Raw genomic sequence first — 20436 nt, 5'->3', positions numbered from 1 at the left:
AATAATAAAAGACTATGTATTATTTTCTTTTCTTCTCTTAATTTCTTTACATGTGTTTGTTTCAAACAAAACAAACTACATTATATTGTGGAATGTATAATGTATGATATATATATGTATAATATATGACATATGTACAGTATATATATGACATATATGACACACATATATGACATATATATCATATATGTAAATATGTAAATAGAACAAAGGATGGAGAAATAGATGGAACTATAGTGTTGCACATATACATACATATACGATACATGAAGAAATACAACCCTAACTCTAGGTAGATTGTGATAAGTTAAAGATGCATATTGTAATCCCTAGAATAACCACTAAAAATACAAGAATTGGAGCTAAAAGGCAAAAGATTAAAATAGAATACTAAAATTATTCAATTAACCCAAAGATGGCAGGAAAGGAAGAACAGATGGAACAAAAGAAAGGTGAGACAAAAAGAACAAAATAGTAAATGGCACTAAATTGAAGCATATCGATAAAAACATTAAATGCAAAGGATTAAATACTCCAATTAGAAGAGAGTGATTATTAGAATGGGTTAAAAAGCAAAGCCCAACACTGTGGTCTACAAGAAAACACTTGAAATACAAAGTCAAAATAGATTGAACATAAAAGGATGGAAAAATATGCGTGAAACAAACTTCACACAGGAAGATATATGAATAACTAATAAGTACATGAAGAACCACTCAGTATCATTAGTTAACAGCAAAATGCAAATTAAAAGCACATTGAGATACCATTACATACCCACCAGCTTGGCTAAAACATCAAATGGTTGCAAGCATGTAACGCAACCGAAGTGCTCATACCACTAGGGGAAATTTTCTCAGTACTTTTATATGAAGTTTAATATCTACATCTCCTCTTGGCCCAGGAATTGAATTCCTGTATATTTGTGCAAGAGAAATGAAAATACATTCCACAGAGAGATTTGTACAGAAATGTTCCTACCAGTTTTATTCACCCAATAAGGGAAACTGGAGACATCCAAGTGAATATCCACAGGAGAACGAGTACACAAATTATGGTGTTTCCATACACTGGAATACTACTCAGCAATGTAAAGGAACACATCACCAATACACACAGCAGCTTGTAGGAATCTCAGCTATTGTGCTAAGCAGAAGTGTACACACTATATGACTTCATTTTTATGAAGGTCTAGAGTAAAACTAATCTAAAGTGGAATTGTTCAGGAAAGTGGTGTGGAGAGTCAGCAGAATGACTGAGAAGGGATACAGAAATTTTGTGAGAAATGGATTATATATCATCATAGGAGTGTGGCTTACATGGGTATATTCATGTTTCACGATTTTACAGCTAAGATTTGTGCATTTCACAGTATATGAATTTACCTCCTCTAAAACGTGTAAGTCAATAATAATAAAAAAGCGGATGGTGGGGATTGGGTGGGGATTGAGCAATATTGAGAAAAAGAATAGTATATTGATGATAATTGTTGAAACTGGGTGATGGATACATAGAAGTTCATCATATTATTCTATTTACTTTGTATATGTTTGAAATTTTCCATGAATAAAAAGTTTTAGAAATTATGCCAGCCTCAATTTTTAAATGCAGTTTTCTTAAATTTAGAGATTTCTTTTAAGAATAATTATCATCTGTGTCAAAGAACTATTTCATTAAACTGTATTATTTCCTTTAGTTTCGATTAGTTTTTCTTTGTTAAATTCAAGTCAAATTAAATTTAGAACTTTGTATTAAAATATATTTCTAAATTTATTACTGTCAACCTAGCAACACATATGCATAGAAATGTCTGAAATGATATTTGTCAAATATTAACTGTGGTTAGATTTAGGTGGTGGTATTTGGGGTAATCTTTTAATTCTTTATGCTTTTCCGTATTGCTGAAATTTTATAATCATGTATTGTTTTTACAAACAAAAATTCTTAAAAGTTGTTAAAAATGTATGACATACCAAGTTTTCTGGTAATGAGTTTTCTGTACCAACTAATTCAAACTTTGTCCATGAGCATGGATTTTAATCCTATCTATAAGTATCCTTGCCTTGAGGGTTATTACAATCTATGAAATTTGTTGAGCCTGCAGAGAGAGAGAGAGAGAGAGAGAGAGAGAGAGAGAGAGAGAGAGAGAGAGAGAGAGAGAGAGATTAGAGGAGGCTCTGTGACGATTTTTAAGAGAGAATTTAAGAGCTTTTGCTATTGTCTTTATTTACTGTAGTATCACCTAATATTCCAAATTCCTAATCTCCTCATAACTTATTTGAGGGTATAAACTTGGATTTTTTTTCTTATTTAATAACTTCAGGGGATCAGTACTGTGGAGGACGACTTGAAAGACCTTCCGGCTCTTTTAAAACCCCCAACTGGCCAGACCGTGATTACCCTGCAGGAGTCACTTGTGTGTGGCACATTGTAGCCCCCAAGAATCAGGTGAGATTCCTGAAAATATGAAGAAAATATGCATGTGTGAATGGCCTAGAGGGTGTGAGGGGCCTGACTTCCAAGAGCTGCGGGTACCTGGCGAGGAGAGTGCTGCTGGATTCAGGCACGTCTTCCTGTGAAGACCTGGTGAACATTGCTTTGGCTCTATTTGATTGGCAGGGTTATGGATTCAATCTCCTATCATAATTGCAATTTTCACAACAGGCTTTGAAATACAAATGGTAAGCAAATCCCATGTGGAAGATGCTATAAGCAAGAGTGACTAACTGTGGGAAGATAAAAATCCCCAAGTACATACATGTTTCCGGTTACCATTTGCTCCCATAGCAAAGCCATCACGTCCTCATAATTCCCATCCTAGTCACCAAACCAAAACCAGTCTGACCGCTTCAATTTGAGAAAGCCAATGCTAGCAAGCCACAGCTTCTCTTCAAAGAACAAGTGCTCTGGTGTGAAAGCTAGTCTGCTTTGTGGGGTTTCTTTCTTGTTATTTAAAATAAAATTTGTGCAGATTCCCCATTAATGACTTTATTCATTGTTCTAAAACAATCAACAGAAGGTCTAGTTTTCCAGTGTTTATTAGTTGGTGGTTATGTGAATTTTTACCCTTGTTGGGAACCATTCTCAGATATTAATTGCAGGACAGAACTTAATATGGGAATAGACCAAGCCTATTTTGTGGACTTTTGAAAATAACTTTAAAAAATTATTATTACTACAAACACTACAGACTTTACTCAAAATGTGGTGAGCATTATATTACTGTTTTTTAAATTTCTAAACTGACCTTCTGTATCGCTTCCATGAATACTATTTGCCATGTATTCATTTTTTAATGGAAAGTTATTCATACCATGCTAGTTAGTGATCTGAACATACATGCACATGCACACACACACTTTGATCAGAATTCCAGAACTTTTATTTTTAAGAAAAAGAAAATGTCATTTATTTAGTAATGAAAGGTTCTATAAGTCTATTGAATGTTTCATAGTTTAAGATAACATTTAAAAATTACATTTCTCATACATTTAAACCATTCTGTAGTCCTTGAGATTGTATTGGTCTTTTTTTTCTCTGTGATGTTTGTATGTATATTAGACTAAATAATTTCAACTTAATTATACTTGCAGATTACAATTCAGCATCTTTTTTCCATTGTCCTTTTCTTTGATTATTTAGATTTAAATTTGGGTTTTATTTTATTAATGTGATTTTTGGCTTCAGCCAGTTGAGTTGTAGTCGTTGTTGCAGTGTGTGACATGACAGGAAGCCCTGTCCAAAGGAGAAAATATAATGGGAAAAACGTCCTAAATAATTGCTGTGTGAGTCTAAGGGCATTTTCTTCTGCTAAAGACTTACCTCCGTGTTTTTTATCGTAGCTTTCCCCTTTGTCCTCCTATTTACTTACTTATTTTTTATCTCTTCTGCAAAAGTTGTTATGTGACTAATTTCTAAGTAGAGAGAGTGCAACCAATTTTTTAATAATCTGGAAAGCCTTTTATTACTAACTGGTGAGAAATTACTGGATTCAAAGAGGAACTATTTTAATATAATTTAAAGCAATGCTCAGTATGAATAAGCCATTATTCACCCATCACTGGTGTTGACATTTTTAAAATGTGGGTAAACATGTAAGTCTGTGGTAGTTCTCTTCAAAGCCAAAATTTGCCTTTGGTCCTCTGATGCTGTTGCCGTTATCACCTTCACCCAGATTACTGTATCTGAATCTTCTTTAGCTACTAACTGTGTGCTGTCCTAACCGGAATTAGTGCCCATTGTCTTCCCTAAGTGGCAGGAAGGGTTGCCTGCTCGCCTACCACCCAGCTGTCTGGGAGTCATGGGTATTATGAACCCCATGAGATTTCCTTTGATTCACACATTGGCGGTGCTCCTGAAAAATCTGTTTTTAAGGGGAATGATCGTCTATTAAACCCAAACTTCCTATTAACTGAAATAATTTAGGACTCTTTCATTAGTTTTAGTGCAAAAATCATTAAGAAATACTTAGGAAATCTAACACCAACTTTGTGTATCAATGCTTTTATGCAACCTCTTTAAAAATCAATCACATTACTGAGTAGGCTGTGCTCGGTAGACACGTACTTCAAACATAATTCAAGAAGACATCCCAGGCCCTCTTCCCTGAGCCCCTGGTCCCAAGAATTTAGCTCCTTTACATGTGATGGGAACATCAGTCTCCTTCCCTCAAAAGGGCAACAACTCTACCTACCCAAACACACACTAATATAGGGTACATCTTAGATAATACTTCTAATTTCTATTAGTTTTCTTCTAGATACAAATGAACTTGGGATGTAACCCCCCTTTCCACTCCATTGCATACCCAATTACAGCCTTAATGTAGGTTGCTATGGTTACATAGTGTTTGCATACTTTCATAGCTGTAAGTGAACAAAGCTCCTAAGTTTAAGATCTTAACTAGGGCTGATCTGGGGTTGAGATGATTTTTTGGAATGATTTAAAATTAAATAAAAAGAATACCACAAGAAATGTGAATACCACAGAAGAAATATGAAAACAAGAGAAAGTAATTGGAACAGAATGAATACGTTTTACAAGGGAAATCATGGTACCCTACAAATCTGGGGAGAGGAAGAATGCCATTTGAGATTATTCAGCAATGCTATTTTGATACTTCTAATGTTTTGCTTTCACCAAAGCTTATAGAATTAAAGTTTGAGAAGTTTGATGTTGAGCGCGACAACTACTGTCGATATGATTACATGGCTGTATTTAATGGTGGCGAAGTCAACGACGCCAAAAGAATTGGAAAGTATTGTGGCGATAGTCCGCCTGCGTAAGTAGCACATATTTTATTTCATGAATATTTTAGTGAGCCTACGCTTGTTTCTTATTAAATTGCCCAATTACATTTTATTTTCTGGAAGACTTCATGTTCTTGCTGTTTTGTTCACAAATACTTGTGGTCTATGACCATGGAATAGCCAACCCAGAAAGTAAGGTAACATTAACAAATGTAGAGAGGCCTGGACAGCCAAATAGATAAGCAGAAGCAGGAGGGTGATGCCCAGGGACATATTCTGAGCCAGGTACCTGGGTACATCACTGCCCTACAAGGGTGAAGTCAAGCATCAGAGTGGCATTGGGAAAATTCTGAGAACCAAATGGGGTGAGTACTGGGGATGCAGACAAGAAAACCAGGAAGCTCACAAGAGATGCACCTGACTTTACAGGGTCGGAGTTCTGTCCTGGACCTTTTGGAGCCTTGTGGGGCCTCCTCACTCACACTGTTCCTCAGTTTTTTGTGGAGTGAGCCTGAAAGATTCCATGTATTTATCATCAAATGTTTATGGAGCTAAGAGCTCTGCCACTTCCCAGCTGTGTGACATGGGGCATGTTACTTTAATAATTAAGACTTTTTAATACATTTAAATTAGTTATCATTTAACATTACTGTCACCAAACTGGGCTTCAAAGGTGAATGTGTTGGAGAAAGGCTCATTTCTAATGTCCTAAGGATGTCCCTTGTATTCTTTTCCTATTGCTGCTATAAAATGAGTAGCTTAAAACAACATAGTTACTGTCTTATTTCTGCGGAGGTCAGAAGTGTGAAGTCAGTTTCACTGGGCTAATATCAAAGTGTCAGCAGGCCTGTTTCCTTCTGGAAGCTCTGAGGGGAGAATCAGTTTCCTTGCCTTTTCACAGCTTCTAGAGACTTTGTGTTCCTTGGCTGTGGCTCCTTCTTCCATCTCTTAAGAGTATCACTCCCATCTCTGCTTCTGTCATCATATTGCCTTCTCTTCTCTGGTAGTCAACCATTCCTCTTATGAGGACACTTGTGGTTACATGTAGGGCCCACCTAGATAATTCAGGACACTCTCTCCTTCTCAAAATCCTTAACTTAATCATTGCTGCAAGTCCCTTTGCATATAAGGTAAGACATTCATAGGTTCCAGGGATTAAAATATGGACGTTATTCAGCCTACCACACCCTCCTTTATTCAAAGCCAGTATTTTCATCTCTATCCTACTCTGACCTCCTCATTTTGTCTCTTGAAACTTTCCTCTACCCAGTACTCCTTGTTTTCTCCATCTTCAGCTCTGCTTCCTTTTTTAAATTTCTTCCTCATAACCTATAAACTTAAGTTTTCCAAATGAAAAACAAAAAACAACAACAAAAGAAACCACTCTCTCGACTCTCTATCCTGCTCTAGCTTTTTCTGCCATGTCTCTCCATCTCTTTATATCCAAATATTTAAAAAATAATTTCGAGTTTCACTTCCTAGCAATATGGAAAATAAGCTACCCTTTAAAACCATCCCAGAATAAACACCAAACAATGTTTTTAAAGTTAAAAAACAAAACAAAACAACCAAAAAAAAACCAAAAAACAATGCACTACTGAATTGGAAAAAATCATCAGAGGTCAAAAATGATTAGAAACCCAAATCCACAGAGATGAATCTGTACTCGAAGGTGACCTCTTCCTTCAGGACATGTGCCAGTTCTTGATAATCTAGAACTTCATTCTTAACAGACTGTGTTTGGGGACGGGAGACAAAGACCACAGCATAAAGAAGGGACTTATAGAAAGTGACACCAACGTGATTGAATTCTACCCCTCCCCAAGGTAGACAGTAAAGAGGATTGGCTGCTTTGGCCTCGGCTGTCAGTAAAGGGAAGAAGAAGTAGTCTCTGATGAGAATTCCTAACCAAAAGCTAGTCCACATGAGAGTCAGAGGTTACAATTTACACTACCTGACTGTTCTAAAAAACCGTAGTCAATAATTTAGTTTAAAGAGTTTCCAATTTGGTAGCACCCACAGAGGCTGACAAAAGAAAACACAAATTCTCTGGAAGGATGCTCAGGCTTTAAGGATGCCTATAAATAAAGTTGCAAGAAACATAAGTTTCCAATAAAAAAGAAATTGCAAAGGAAAAGCCAACATAAACAAGAGTCTACAGAAACAAACAGTATAATCAGACCCACAGAGGACATATATAGTAAAATAATGAGATACAGAATGTGAAACAAGTATGCTTAAAGAAATTCATGCAAAATATATTAATTGAGAGCCTACAAAATGCAGGCTATTGAAAATATGACTAAGAAACAAGAGACTTTCAGAAATGATCAAACAGATTTAACAAAGAGCCTAATAGAATTTCCAGAACTAGCCATAATAACTTAAACAAAAAACTTAATACATGTGTGAAATAGCTGAAGAGACATAGATCCAGAAAGAATTAGGGAACTGAGAAATAGATGTGAAATAATTGCCTGGAATATAGCACAAAGAGCCAATGGCTGGAAAACACAAAGGCAAGGTTAAAAGTCACAGAGCTAGAGTGAAAGGATGTCATACACATTTCTTCAGAGTTCCCTAATAAACTTTAGGGAATGCAGGAAATTCAATATTTGAAGAAATAATAGCTGAGACTTTTCCAATAGGATGAAAGATATCAATTATCAAATTCAAGAAGTCAATAAATCCTAAGCAACAAATATATTACTATATCCATTCCTACACGTATTATAGTAAAACCACATAACAGCAGAGAGAGGATGTTGAAAACAGCAAGAGAGAAAACATAAATTATCACAATGGAAGTTAGACGATCTTAGAAGAATATCTTCTAAGTGCTGAGGCAAAATAACTCAAGCTTGAATTATTTACCAAAAAAACCTCTCCTTTATGAATGTGGGTAAAATAAAGACCTTTTCAGTTAAACAAGAGCTGAGAGTGTTTACTACCAACAGACTTCATTATGAACTTCAGGCAGCAAGCTAATGATTACAGAATAAAGGATTGAGACGCAGGAAGAAACACTGAGCAAAGATATTGGTGGTAAGAGTTGAAGGATTCCATGGTCCTCATATTATTTGAGAATAGGGTGAAGATATTATAAAACTTGATAATATCAAATATGGATGTTAAACTTGGGGTAATTTCTAGGAAAAGTAGAAATAGAGTCTTTAACTTCCACAACAGTGAAGGAAAAACACAAAATGAGAAAAAAGTTTTATCCAAAAGAAAAGGGAATAAAGAGAAACATAAAAAAAGGCAGGCCAAATAAAAAGCACAAAATAAAATATCTCTGGATGTATCTGTAATCAAAGAAATGCAAGTGAATCATAAATGAATAATCATAAATGAAAAGACAAAGAGTGTTAGGCTGGGTAACAACGTAAAATCTAGTTGTATGCCGTTTATAAGACACATCTCCAAAAAAATAAGAACACAGAGCATTTGAGAATAAAATGATAAAAAAAGGTATTGGAAACAAATGCTGATTGAAAGAAAGCTGGCATAGCTTTATTGATATCAAGAAAAAGTAAATTTTATAGAAAGTATTACTATAAATAATTACTATATAATGATAAAAGGTGCAATTTAGCAGGGAGGTGTAACAATCATAAATTGTATGAACATCAAAAATATATAAATAAAAAAAGAAATGAATAAAAATTAAAAGACCATTATTATAGTAGGAGATTTTAAACACATCTCTTTTAATAACTGACAGATTAACTGTGGATTACAGAAAAAATGGAAAATCAGGATACAGAAGATTTAAAAAACAATTACCAGGCTTGTTCTAGAGGGTACAGAACACTGCATCCAACAACAGGAGAAAATACATTTTTGTCAAGTAGAAAAATGAACACAGGAAAAAGAAAAAGCCAGAATTGGCAAATGATGATTAAAGAAATTTGATCTATAAGTAGAAGTTATCAAGGGGGGAGATAAATAAGCCCAGATTGCTTTTCTCCATGACTTGTAACAAATGTTTGAGAAACAGAATAATTTCAACACTACACAGTTTGTTCCAGAGGAAAATGGACATTGTTCCACAACTAATTTTATAAGGCTTGTAAAAATTGACAGCAAAACAAGGTAAGGAAGTACAAGAAAAGAGTATTAAAGACCAGTTATGAATGTGATGAAAAGTAAATCCTAAAAGAAAAATATTAGCAAGTCAAATCTAACAATGGATAAAAATATACTCGCCGACCAGGAAGTTAAGGCTGGCTTGAATGTATTAAATCTATTCATTGTATACCTTACCAGATTAAAGTGTGACTTGTAGATTTATGTTTTTATTTGTTGAAAACATTAATTTATTCAAAAATATCTTTTCTTAAATTGCTTGAATTTAAAAGTTTGTATTTTTAAAGAGATTATTTTAATAGCAACAAAAATATAAAATAATAATAAATGTAAAAAATCATGTGCAAGGCATTAATAGAGAAAATTATAAAACCTTACTAAAAGATATTTTAAAAGGCCTAAATAAATGGAGCTGTATGCTATTCTCATTAGGAAGAATCAATATTGTTTAAAAAAATCAAAATTGGTTTTCCATTAAACCTGACAGTCTGATTCTAAAGTGTACGTGGAATAGCCAGGGGGTGGGACAGATGATATTCAGTTCTGAAGAAGAACCTGGAGGGAGGATTTGCTTCACCACAATGGAGCCATATCAGAAAACTGTTGTAATTAAGACAGTGTGGTTTCATCAGAGGAATAGACAGATTGAGTAATGAAAACACCAAAGAGAGGCCAGAAACGTCCATGTGTGTCTGAAGATTGGGCACGTCACAGAGACCCACAGGTCTGCAGGTAAAGGATGCCCTATTGCAAAGGAAGGTGAGAACAGTTTTTGTTCATGTGAGAAAAATTGATTGTATTCATATGTAATATCATACAAAAATCAATTATAGATGGATTGGGGACTTAACTGAGAAACTTGAATGAGAATTTCTGCTCATCAAAATACACTTTCAAGAGAGGGAAAAGAGAAGGTACAAAACAGAAGCAGATACTTGCAACAAATTTGTTTGACAAAGATCTAAGTGCCAGAATATATCAAGAAATCCTAAAAATTAATAAGGAAAAGACAACTCAATAGAAAAAAATGGGTAAAAGACATGAAAAGGCATTCCCAAAAGAAGAAAGCTACACAGTGAATAATCTTTGAAAAGAGTATAAATTGGTACAACCACTTTGGAAGTCAGTTTGGCATCATTTAATAAAGGGGAAAACGAGCATATACCTTGTGGCCTGGCATAGAGCACATACCCCACCCTCTTGGTGTGCCCACTACGGATACGTTTGCCCACGTGCACCACAAGACAGACCCAAGAATGTTCTCAGCAATATTGTTTGTAACTGGGCTGGGGGAGTAAATAGCCAGATGTTTATCAACAAGAGAATAGTTCAGTTGTGTTGTAGCACACACTACATAGCCGTGAAAATAGTGGATGACTCTCACCGTTATAATATTGAGGGTAAAAAAAATAACAGAAAACTACACGCGATACCCTTTCATTTATATAAAGTTTAAAAGCATGCAAACCTATAAAATATATTGTTCAGTGATGCATATGTGTTGGTAAATCTATAGATAAAAGAAAGAAAAGATTAAGCACAAAATTCAGAGCAGTGGTTGCCTTCATGCGGGTATGGGTGGGGTAGGTGCCGGAGGGGGTGATAAGCCCACTCACTTCTGAGGAGTTTGTCTGGAATAGCTTGACTGCCTGCCATCAGCTAACACTTTCACCAGAGGAATATTTTCCCATAGTCAGAGTATTTCTGGGGTGGGGCAGTGTAGAAAGTGAGAAAACCTGTTTGGGGAGGGTTCCCCATCAAAGGTATGACTAGAAGGAGGAGTGTCGTTGGGTGGTGGGACATCACCTCACCATCCCCGTGTCTGGTTCAGTGCCGTATCAACATCACTGAATTCAGTTCGCAAACATTTCCGACACCGCTGCCATGTGGTGGGCTGTGTTAGGTACCAGGAACAGAAAGATACATACAGACAAAGGTAAGGAGTGGGAGGGAGTGAAAAGAAACAAAGCAGATTGGTAAATTGGCAAAGGGCTGTCCTGGTTGAATTTCTGATGAGAAGTCCTTTGGGCCAGTCAGGGCAAGTGGTGCAGAGGTCAGAGAAGGTTTGTTGGAAGACACGGTGCTTCTTGAATCTGAGTCTTGAAGGAAGAGTTGGAGTCAGAGGCAGAAGGGAGGAGAGACTTATTCCACTCAAAGGGAGCTCCGTTCATACAGATGCACAGGAGCGATATATGCTATTCCTGAGCCTACACCTTGAGTTAAGGCCTAGAGAGAGAAGAGTCTGGAGGGTTGGGTCTGGTTCCACGTCCTGCAGACATTGGAGCCCTCCAAGAGTATTTAGGCAGGAAGTGACGGGACCAGTGCCCTTAGAACCCCCATCCTAGACACGATGAACGGGGAGGCAGGTTAGGAGGTTGTAGCAGTGGTCCAGGTAAAGTCAAGGAGGTAGGGAAGGGTGCAGAGGTGAAGAGAAGGATGTGGATCAGGACCTATTCAGGAGGCAACGTTGGCAGGACATGGTGGTTGAATGACCTAAGTGATTGAAGAAGAGGAAGAAGGATGACAAAGTAGAGACAGGTGACACTGCTGGCTGTACGATAAGAAACATCCCCAATCCATTCCCGGAACTCACCAGGGTGGAGTGGATCCGACTGAGATTTCCTCTCACCTTTCTAGTGATTTGTAACATTACTTTGTGGTGCCACACTTGGCCCTCAGTACATTATGGCACTGCTATTCTGTCACATTCACACTAAAGCTCAGCAGCAGCATAACAAAAATAGGACTGGGTTACGAAAATACTCTTCCTTGAGAAAATTCAGTTTCCAATATATGCTTCCAAGATTAGTTCATAGAAAAGGCAGTGAATGAACACTATAATTATAGCATCCTGGCTAGAAGGCTGGCCTTCTTGTGTCTTAAGGTTTCCTTTTGGGCTTGTAATAACTGCTTTTTGTAATTTTATCATTTAAACAAGAGTAACATTTTGTTTGTAATTGTAGTTGAAAATTGTGTTTCATGCACACTGTTGGTATTTAAGTATTTAATGGAATGTGTTTTCAAAAGCAAGGCGGACTATTTCTGTTAAAGGCTGGATTCTCAGAAGCATTATTTAAATGACTTTGGTCACTTTTGTGACCAGAATTCTATGTAGGTCACGAAGCTCACTCCGTGGTTTTCCCTATCCCTTGGCTCAGAAGGTAATAACCTTCAGGGCAGAAAACATCTTGCATTTTTCCTTACTGATTGGGTCAAGTACAGATCTGCCTTCCCTTCTACCCACTCCCACTCAAAGTAGCTGATGGGTGGGGAGGGGGAGGTAAGAGTTGCCTCATCATTTGCTGTCGGTGATGCCTAAGATGTGGTTCGGACCAGAGAAGATGCCTCAAAAGAGGGCTTTAGTCAAACCATCAATTAACTCAATTAAATAACTTGTTTAATTTTTCCACTTCTGAATTAGTTTTTAAATAGAATTAGCCAAACAGCATTTTTACCATTGTTTAAATAATAATAGCAAAAGCTTAAATGAAACTCCAGTCTTTAATATAGTTATCCCCTGAGACTTGGAAGAGCTTCTGAGCCTCAGTTATTATTGCCACTAAATTTTTAGTACCCACTAACCAGCAAACCCCTAAAACAGTTTTAACATTAAAATTTTTAATGATTTTGTTCATGACCACCAAAACAAAATAATCGCTTTCTCCTCCATAGCATTCTGCTACCCATATCATAAACAGAAATATTTCCATTTCAGGCATGCATAAAAAACTCTCATTAAAAATGGAATGGAAGTCCCCTTAAACTCTGCATGGCTTTCTTATCCCCGGGGGACCGGCCTGCTAAGATAAACCCATGGGGCTGTCTTCTCAAGGCCTGGGAATTTGCTTCTCAAATTTCTCCATCTGCTTCTGCATGGTCAGCGTCCCTAGCTCCCCAGGCCAGCAACGACCTAGAGTCTTCATTCAAAGAAGCTTATGGTTCCCAAGACTGGCCAAACCCTGAGGTACTTGTGAAGAACCAGCCACGGTTTCCATTTTTACATTGTTTCCAATGTTTGCCACAGTCTCTCTAGTCACTTGGTGCTGGGTTCAAATTCCGATTCTCCTGCATACTAGCTGTAGGGCCTTGAGCAAATCACTTGAACTCTCTGAACTTCAGTTGCCTAGTCCATGAAAAGGGGGTAGGAATAGGGTGGTTATGCAAAATTCGACAGTTTGCATAAAGCACAGTGCCTACCTGAACAAACACTAAGTAATGTTACATATTAGCATTAACATTGAGCAGATTTAGCCTTTCACCTTGTAAAAGTATTTTAGCTCTTAAGTTTAAACAAATAGTAATCTATTGTCAGAAGTTAATAGAAATCTATAAAATTCTACATTTCAGGGAGGTGCTGCTTAAACTTTAAAATGTATTTTTATTTAAACATGTTTTCCTTCTTTTAGGCCAATTTTATCTGAGAGAAATGAACTTCTCATTCAGTTTTTCTCAGACTTAAGTTTAACTGCAGATGGATTTATTGGTCACTACAAATTCAGGCCAAAAAAATTACCTACAACTACAGTACCACCTGTTACTACCACATTCCCTGTAACTACAGGTAAGTGTTTCTGTTTTGAAGTTTGTACACAAACTTAAGGAGTATAACAAAAATTCTTTTGAAGGAAAAAAATAATTAAGAGGAAGATACTTGAAACTAAAATAAGTTAAATAAGACGCAAACATATGTAAGAGAATAATGACTCCATTGAAAGAAAAATATAAGGTGTAAGAATAATAATAAGGTATTAATTTTTAAATGTCATCTAAGAAAATTATGACCACTTAAAAATTACTAGGAACCCTATTAGAGGCACAGATCATTACGAGTCTTATTTTTCTTTTCTGGCACTTATAAAATTAAGCTTTTCTTTTTATTACATAGAATTGTAGTATTTTAGGTCAAAGTTCTAGGACCTTGATACCCACCTGTTTTCACATCTGCCGGTTTGATTTGGGCTTTTTTTTTTTCTTTGCTCCAAAATGTGTCATACAAATATATTATTTTTTCAAATTGGAGTTAATCATACAAAAATATTCGACGTATTACAGAAGCCACTTTAAAAACTCTGATCTGGGGCATGATCTAAGAAATGGAGAGGTTGGAGTGGGTCCCTTTAGATCTAGTCTCTACATCCTGTCAGCTCCACCCACTGGGATTTCAGGCCACAGAGCTCAAAATCTAAATCCAGGGAGGAGAAAACAGATGGGAAGGAAGGAACTAGGGTTAAGATATGAAATAGGCTGAAATAAGCCCAACTTTATGGCCCACCGTTTTCTGTATGCACCAGTGGTAGGGCCGTCCTCAGTACCGGCACTTAAGAGAAGAGCTGATTTTTCTGAGCACTCCCCAAGTGTGCCACCTGGTGGCCTGGAAGTGTACTGCCTCATGCTAGGGCAGTATTTCTCCAGCTCGTCTCAGTGGACCCTGGTTGTCCTTATGCTTTACAGTGAATTATCTGGTCACACCCATGGTACTTACTGGTTCCCCAGCTTTTATCTCCAGTCCTAAACTTTCTCGGAAATTACAAACTTGGGTTTGTAATTATCTCCTAGAGTTTTGCAACTGCTAAACATGTCAATTAAAACACATGAAGCTCAACTTGTTTTTATCACACTATTTTCTGCCTCAAAGCTGCCTCAAACAGGTGGAGACCTGTTTGGCCCACAGCGTCAGTAGCCACACTTCCTCTCTCTTACCTCCCCGCTGCATGCCCCACCACACACACAGAGCAGACCATGTTGTTCTCCCCCGTAATTTCATCGTCTGCACCTGTGCCGTACAATACAGCAGCCACTATTGAACACTTGAAATGTGGCTAGTGGTACACTGGAACTGAAATTTTAATTTAATTTTAAAACCTTCTGTGGCTAGCGATTGCCATATTGGACAACACAGGAGCCTACCTCCTTCACATGGCATAGAAGACCCTTCACACTTCCTCCTTAGCCTCTTCACAGCTTCATCTTTTGTCCCTACCACCTCTCTCTTTATGCTTCAAGTATTTTGGATTTTATCCTAAGTGTGGAGGCAACTGTTGATGGATTTAAACAAAGCTCGGGGTTAGATTCACACTATGAAGATCGCTGTGGCCACTGGGAGGTGAATGGAGTGTAGGGGTCAAAAGGGTCAGCAGGTTCCCGTGGTTGTCCCAGTGACAGAAATACAGAGGCAGTCAAGAGACGCTGACCTCTGTGTAAGCCAAGGGCCTTGGGAGACACTGACAGGGCTTGGTGATGAATTGGACTAGGGAGATGAGGGAGGTATCAGGAATGCCTCCCAGGTGCCTGGCTGGCAAAACCCAGGGGATAATGTTACCACTCACTAAAGTTGAGAACTGGGTTTAGGTGTAGATTCGTAAGTTAAGCCATGACTTTGTTGAGTTTTAAGTGTCTGCGAGACAGAAGTGGAGATGTCGTGTGGAAAGTTGCATCTATGGACCTCCAGACCAGAAGAGGGATTTAATCAAGATATTTAAATCTGAGAGTCATCAACACATACATGGTAGATACCATGATCCAGAATGAGATTGCCTAGAGAGAGGTTAGGTTTAAAAAAAAAAGAGAAGGGCTGGAATTAAATCTTTATAACTACAACATTTTCAAAAGGAGGATATGCTGGCAAAGGAGGGGTAAGGAGGAAGGAAGAAAGCCAGGAGCAGGTGTCATGGAAGCCAGGGAAGAGAATATTTTAAGAAGGAAACGGTCAGTAGAGCCATGTTGATGAGACTTCAAATAGGGAAGGCTTAAATTGTTTCCATTTGATTTCATGACATGGAGGTTACTGGAGTCCCTAGCAACTTAGCATGAGTTGTGTAAGTGGAGTTGTGAAGCCAGATAGAATGGGCTGAAGGGTGTGTGGGAAAAGGTGAAGAAATTGAGACAGTTACTTCCAGCAACTCATTCCATAGGTTTGGCCCTAAAGAGGGAGAGAGGCCTTGAGTGTCTGGAACAAGTTAAAGCTGATGAGAAGTCGCCATCAAAGGAGGAAATATTAGCAGACAGAAGGAATAAACTGAGGAGGAAATTTCTACAAAGATGGAAAGGTGTGACCTCCAGAGGACTCACAGATGGACAGACATTAGACCAGATGTGGGGTATCTTCTTCTTTCAGAGGAGGAAACAAAGAGAGGGGGTACAGAAAAAGACAACTCAGAGATTTGGTGGTGATCTTGGGGACATTTTCTTCTATGATCTCTGTTCTCTCTAGAAAATAGGCAAGGTAATCTGCTAAGAAAAGGAGGATGGGGAACTGGGGGGTTAGAGAAAGAATGTGAAAACGGCTGTGGAAATCGGAGAGTGAGTTGATGCACTAAACAGCTTGTCACTTTGATGAAGTTCTGAGTGCAGGCACAGAGAAAATAAGCTACTACAGGACATAGACAGGGTTGAAGGACAGAGGGGAAAGGAGTGTAAGGTTTTGTCAAGAAAATTACTGAAATAATGGATTGTGGAAACTAAGTGGAATAGCCAAGGAAGTAAAGATGGGTCAGAGTTGATGGATGGGGGAAATGAGAGGGCAGTGTGCTGAACCTCTAAAGATGGGGCTGGGGAAGTAGTCATGGGAGTAAATAGATAAGTACGCTTGAAGGGGAGGAGGCTATACTGGATATGAGGATGTCTAAATGTGAGACATTGGTGACTAATGACTTTAGTAGGAGGACATGTGAGCCGCCCTCTGAGATGGAGCAGAGGGAAAGTCTCTGGGAAGGATGACTTCCCAACACTGAGAAAGATCATCCACAATCAGGGTGGACCCACCAAGATGGTCACAGGAGCATGCAGAGAGGAAGGCTGAGAACCAGATGCCACGCTGCGGAGTACAGGGCGGTAGAGAGATGACATAGGATGAGGAGGGTCAGGGTGGTATAGCTGATGACTGCAGGGCAGGGAGCAGGGATCTACCGCAGGGAGAGAGGGAACAGTGTCAGGCACCCATCCACCTTCCAGAGTGACGTTCTGAGGCTGAGAAGGAGCTGGTTTCCAGTGGTCCATGTAGAAGGGTGCCCTTTCATTGGACACGACAACCACTAATGCCACTACTTTTTGACTCAGTTAATTAGGTAGATTTGGGTTTCCAACTTCTGGTACAATGTTCCCTCTAAATGTTTGCTGAGCTCTTTCTCTTTAAAAAATAGAAAGTGTGTGTGTGTGTGTGTGTGTGTGTGTGTGTGTGTGTGTGTGTGTGTGTGTTTAAGCTATTATATATATATTAACATTAAATTGTATATATTTTAATATTGTAATCCACTTCAGACCATTTTTGGAGTTAAATAGGGGTACAAATTAAGAGTAAATAAATAAATAACAAATTTCCAGAAGAGTCAGTATTAGAAGGGCATATTAGAAGGGCAATATTACAATTGCAAATTCTTACCCAACAAGCACAATTCTGTTACAGTTGTTTTGTTTAGTTTGTCCTAGGATATGACCACATATAAGTGAATAATTAGCCATTATTTTTGAAACATTTTTAATGATGATAATGAGGATTAAATATTTTCATTTTGTTAACCCATGGTTTCTCAACCTTGGCACTGCTAACATTTTGGGCCAGATAATTCGTTGCTGTTGGGCACCGTCCTGTTCATTGTAGGATGTCTGGCAACATCCCTGGAATCTGCCCACTAGATACTCGTAGCACCTCCTCATGTGACAACCAAAACCATTTCCAGACATTGTCAAATGAGAACCACTACATTTATCTGTTTAGCTTTACTTTTCAGTCTGTCTACTTCTCAGTTCTTAATATCCTTATAGGCAGTGACACGCTCAACATAAATGGTTAGTAATTGGTTACATCTAATTACAGATATAGCACACTTTATACATGAGTGGTGTTTTTAAAAAACTACTCACATTTAGGCAACTGCACATTTTAAATGCACCACAAAAGCTCTCTCTATCCTCAGGGGGAACACCATAGGATGCCCTGCGTAAAGTGAAGAATTAACCTATATTTTCTGAGGTCATATTTGTTGTACTGGGTTTTTCTAAACAGGGCACATGGAGACTATGTCTATTTTTAGTTGTAGTGTTAGTTATATGTAAAGAAAGAAGAGAAGAGGGCTAAATTTGGGTTATCTTTGATCTCAGGTTTAAAATTCAGCAGAGGGTATTGAGTTACGCTGAGGAAATTGGAACAGTATTGGTAGTGTGAAGGATTTCTTTTGCATGCTTTTTAATTATTTCATTGCAATGATAGATTAGTGGCGCGGGGAAATAAATAGTAATTTTAAATTGATAGATTTATATCTAAGTATCAATTATACTTGAATTCATTTTCCTCAATCTTATGTCTTTCTTCTTTGAATTAAGGTTTAAAACCCACGGTAGCCCTGTGTCAACAAAAGTGTAGATGGACGGGGACTCTGGAGAGCAATTATTGTTCAAGTAACTTTGGTAAGAAATAAAACCCAGTCTTTTCTCTTTAATAAGAAACTTGAGACCGCATGCTTAGTCTCACAGGAATCGCCACGAATGTGATGGTAAAGGGTCACTTACACGCTTCATTTACCCAAGAAAATATTTTCCTACGCACTGAAGTATGTTGACTTGTACTGTTCAAAGTGTTAGATTTCACAACTGAGAAAAATATGCATACAGAAAATACATTATTTCCCCATACACTTAATTTGAATCCCGGTACTTGATACTGCTACTCTGTATTCTGGATGGTCCAGTATTCCTGAAAAAAACCTGTATACTTTTTTTCCTCACATATTTTTCATGTACTGAGTATTTTTTTACACATCTATAATTCAAGTTAAATAAATTAGGAACATATCCAAGCCTCTCTCACAAGAAATTCGAGTATTTCCTTTTTAGTGTCCTCCCAAGGCATTAAATTAAAACTTGGAAATCTGAAATCCACTTGGAAACTCTTATAAATTAGAACCTGAGGAGATATTACCTAATGACTTAGAATTTCTAAGAGCTTTTTCCCATAAAAATAATTACACTTTGTGTGGAAAGCACTCAAGAGCAAAAGATACCAAATTTAATTATGTTAGTTATTTTCAAAAGGAACATTTAAGAAAGGTTTTATCAGGGGGAGAGATCCAAGATGCTAGAGTAGATAAACTCAGTGCCTGCTTCCTTCCATGAACAAATTAAAATTACAACTAAATTATAGAACAATCAGCTGGGAGAACCATCTGAAGTCTGGCTGAACAGAAGTTTTATAACTAAGGATATAAAGAAGAAGTCACATCGAGACTGATAGGAGGGGCAGAGATGCGAAACAGGCTAGCCCCAAACCTCCATGTGGTGGTTGAGAATCAGGAGGGATATCTCAGCCATGGAAGTTCCCCCTGGAAGAACAAACGGCCCCAGCCTCACACCACGTTCCCCAGCCCAGAGTACTGGTGCGGGAAGAGGAGCCCCCACAACATCTGGCTGTGAAAAACAGTGAAGATTCTTACCATCCAGGTTAGACAGAAGGCTGCAGGAAACCCTCTTAAATGGCCCACGCACAGACTCACTCACTCCCAGGCATTCGTCATGGACTCCAGTGGGTGGGGGGGAATGGTGACTGGGGTGTGTTGGAGACATACGGGGAGCAGACTGAGGTGTGTAACTTTGGGGCAAGGGCTGAGGATGGTCACCATTTTCCCTGTGAGATATCCTCCTCCCAAGCAGCAAGAAGAAAGGCACCGTCTTTCCTGTGTTGACCCTCCTGCCCAGGCCAAATCTGAATCTGAGTTGGTCTGGAGAGCTCCACTGGGACCCCACCCTACCCAACTGCCCCAATGCTGGAGGCACTTTCTCTGCGAGCAGGCAACCCCACCCATGTTGCACTCATTCTCGGAAAACTATCAGAGCCCAGGGCCCCAGGGGGCAGCAACTGACCTCGGTGTGCTCTGAGACTTGCTGAGTTGCTCCAGGCTGAGCACTGGCACCAAACCAGAATCTACATTAACCTGGTGACCACGACTCTTCCCACTCTGGTGACTCCCTGAGATCCTGGCATACCGCACGAAGCTTTATCAGTGGCTGAACTGTAAGGGAGCTGGCAGGTGGCAGCTGGTCTCAGGGTATCTTATCTTTTGGCAGAGCTACCCCAGGCCCGGGATGGGTTGCAGCCATCCTCTGCTCA

General features: G+C 38.3%; 1 protein-coding gene across 1 annotated transcript in view; it reads left to right on the top strand.

Moving 5' to 3' along the window:
- Positions 1 to 20436, top strand: part of PCOLCE2 (procollagen C-endopeptidase enhancer 2) — a 72091-nt gene that overhangs the window by 45661 nt on the left and 5994 nt on the right. Inside the window, exons 4-7 of the mRNA XM_033122058.1 lie at positions 2324 to 2448; positions 5145 to 5281; positions 13745 to 13899; positions 18657 to 18740. Of these exons, the coding sequence (XP_032977949.1) occupies positions 2324 to 2448; positions 5145 to 5281; positions 13745 to 13899; positions 18657 to 18740 (501 nt within the window). The remainder of the gene's footprint in view (positions 1 to 2323; positions 2449 to 5144; positions 5282 to 13744; positions 13900 to 18656; positions 18741 to 20436) is intronic.

Source organism: Rhinolophus ferrumequinum, chromosome 2 (genome assembly GCF_004115265.2).
Source record: "Rhinolophus ferrumequinum isolate MPI-CBG mRhiFer1 chromosome 2, mRhiFer1_v1.p, whole genome shotgun sequence".
Taxonomy (NCBI): Eukaryota; Metazoa; Chordata; class Mammalia; order Chiroptera; family Rhinolophidae; genus Rhinolophus; species Rhinolophus ferrumequinum.
The sequence above is the reverse complement of the archived record's forward strand: the minus strand, read 5'-3'. Positions and strand labels throughout refer to the sequence as shown.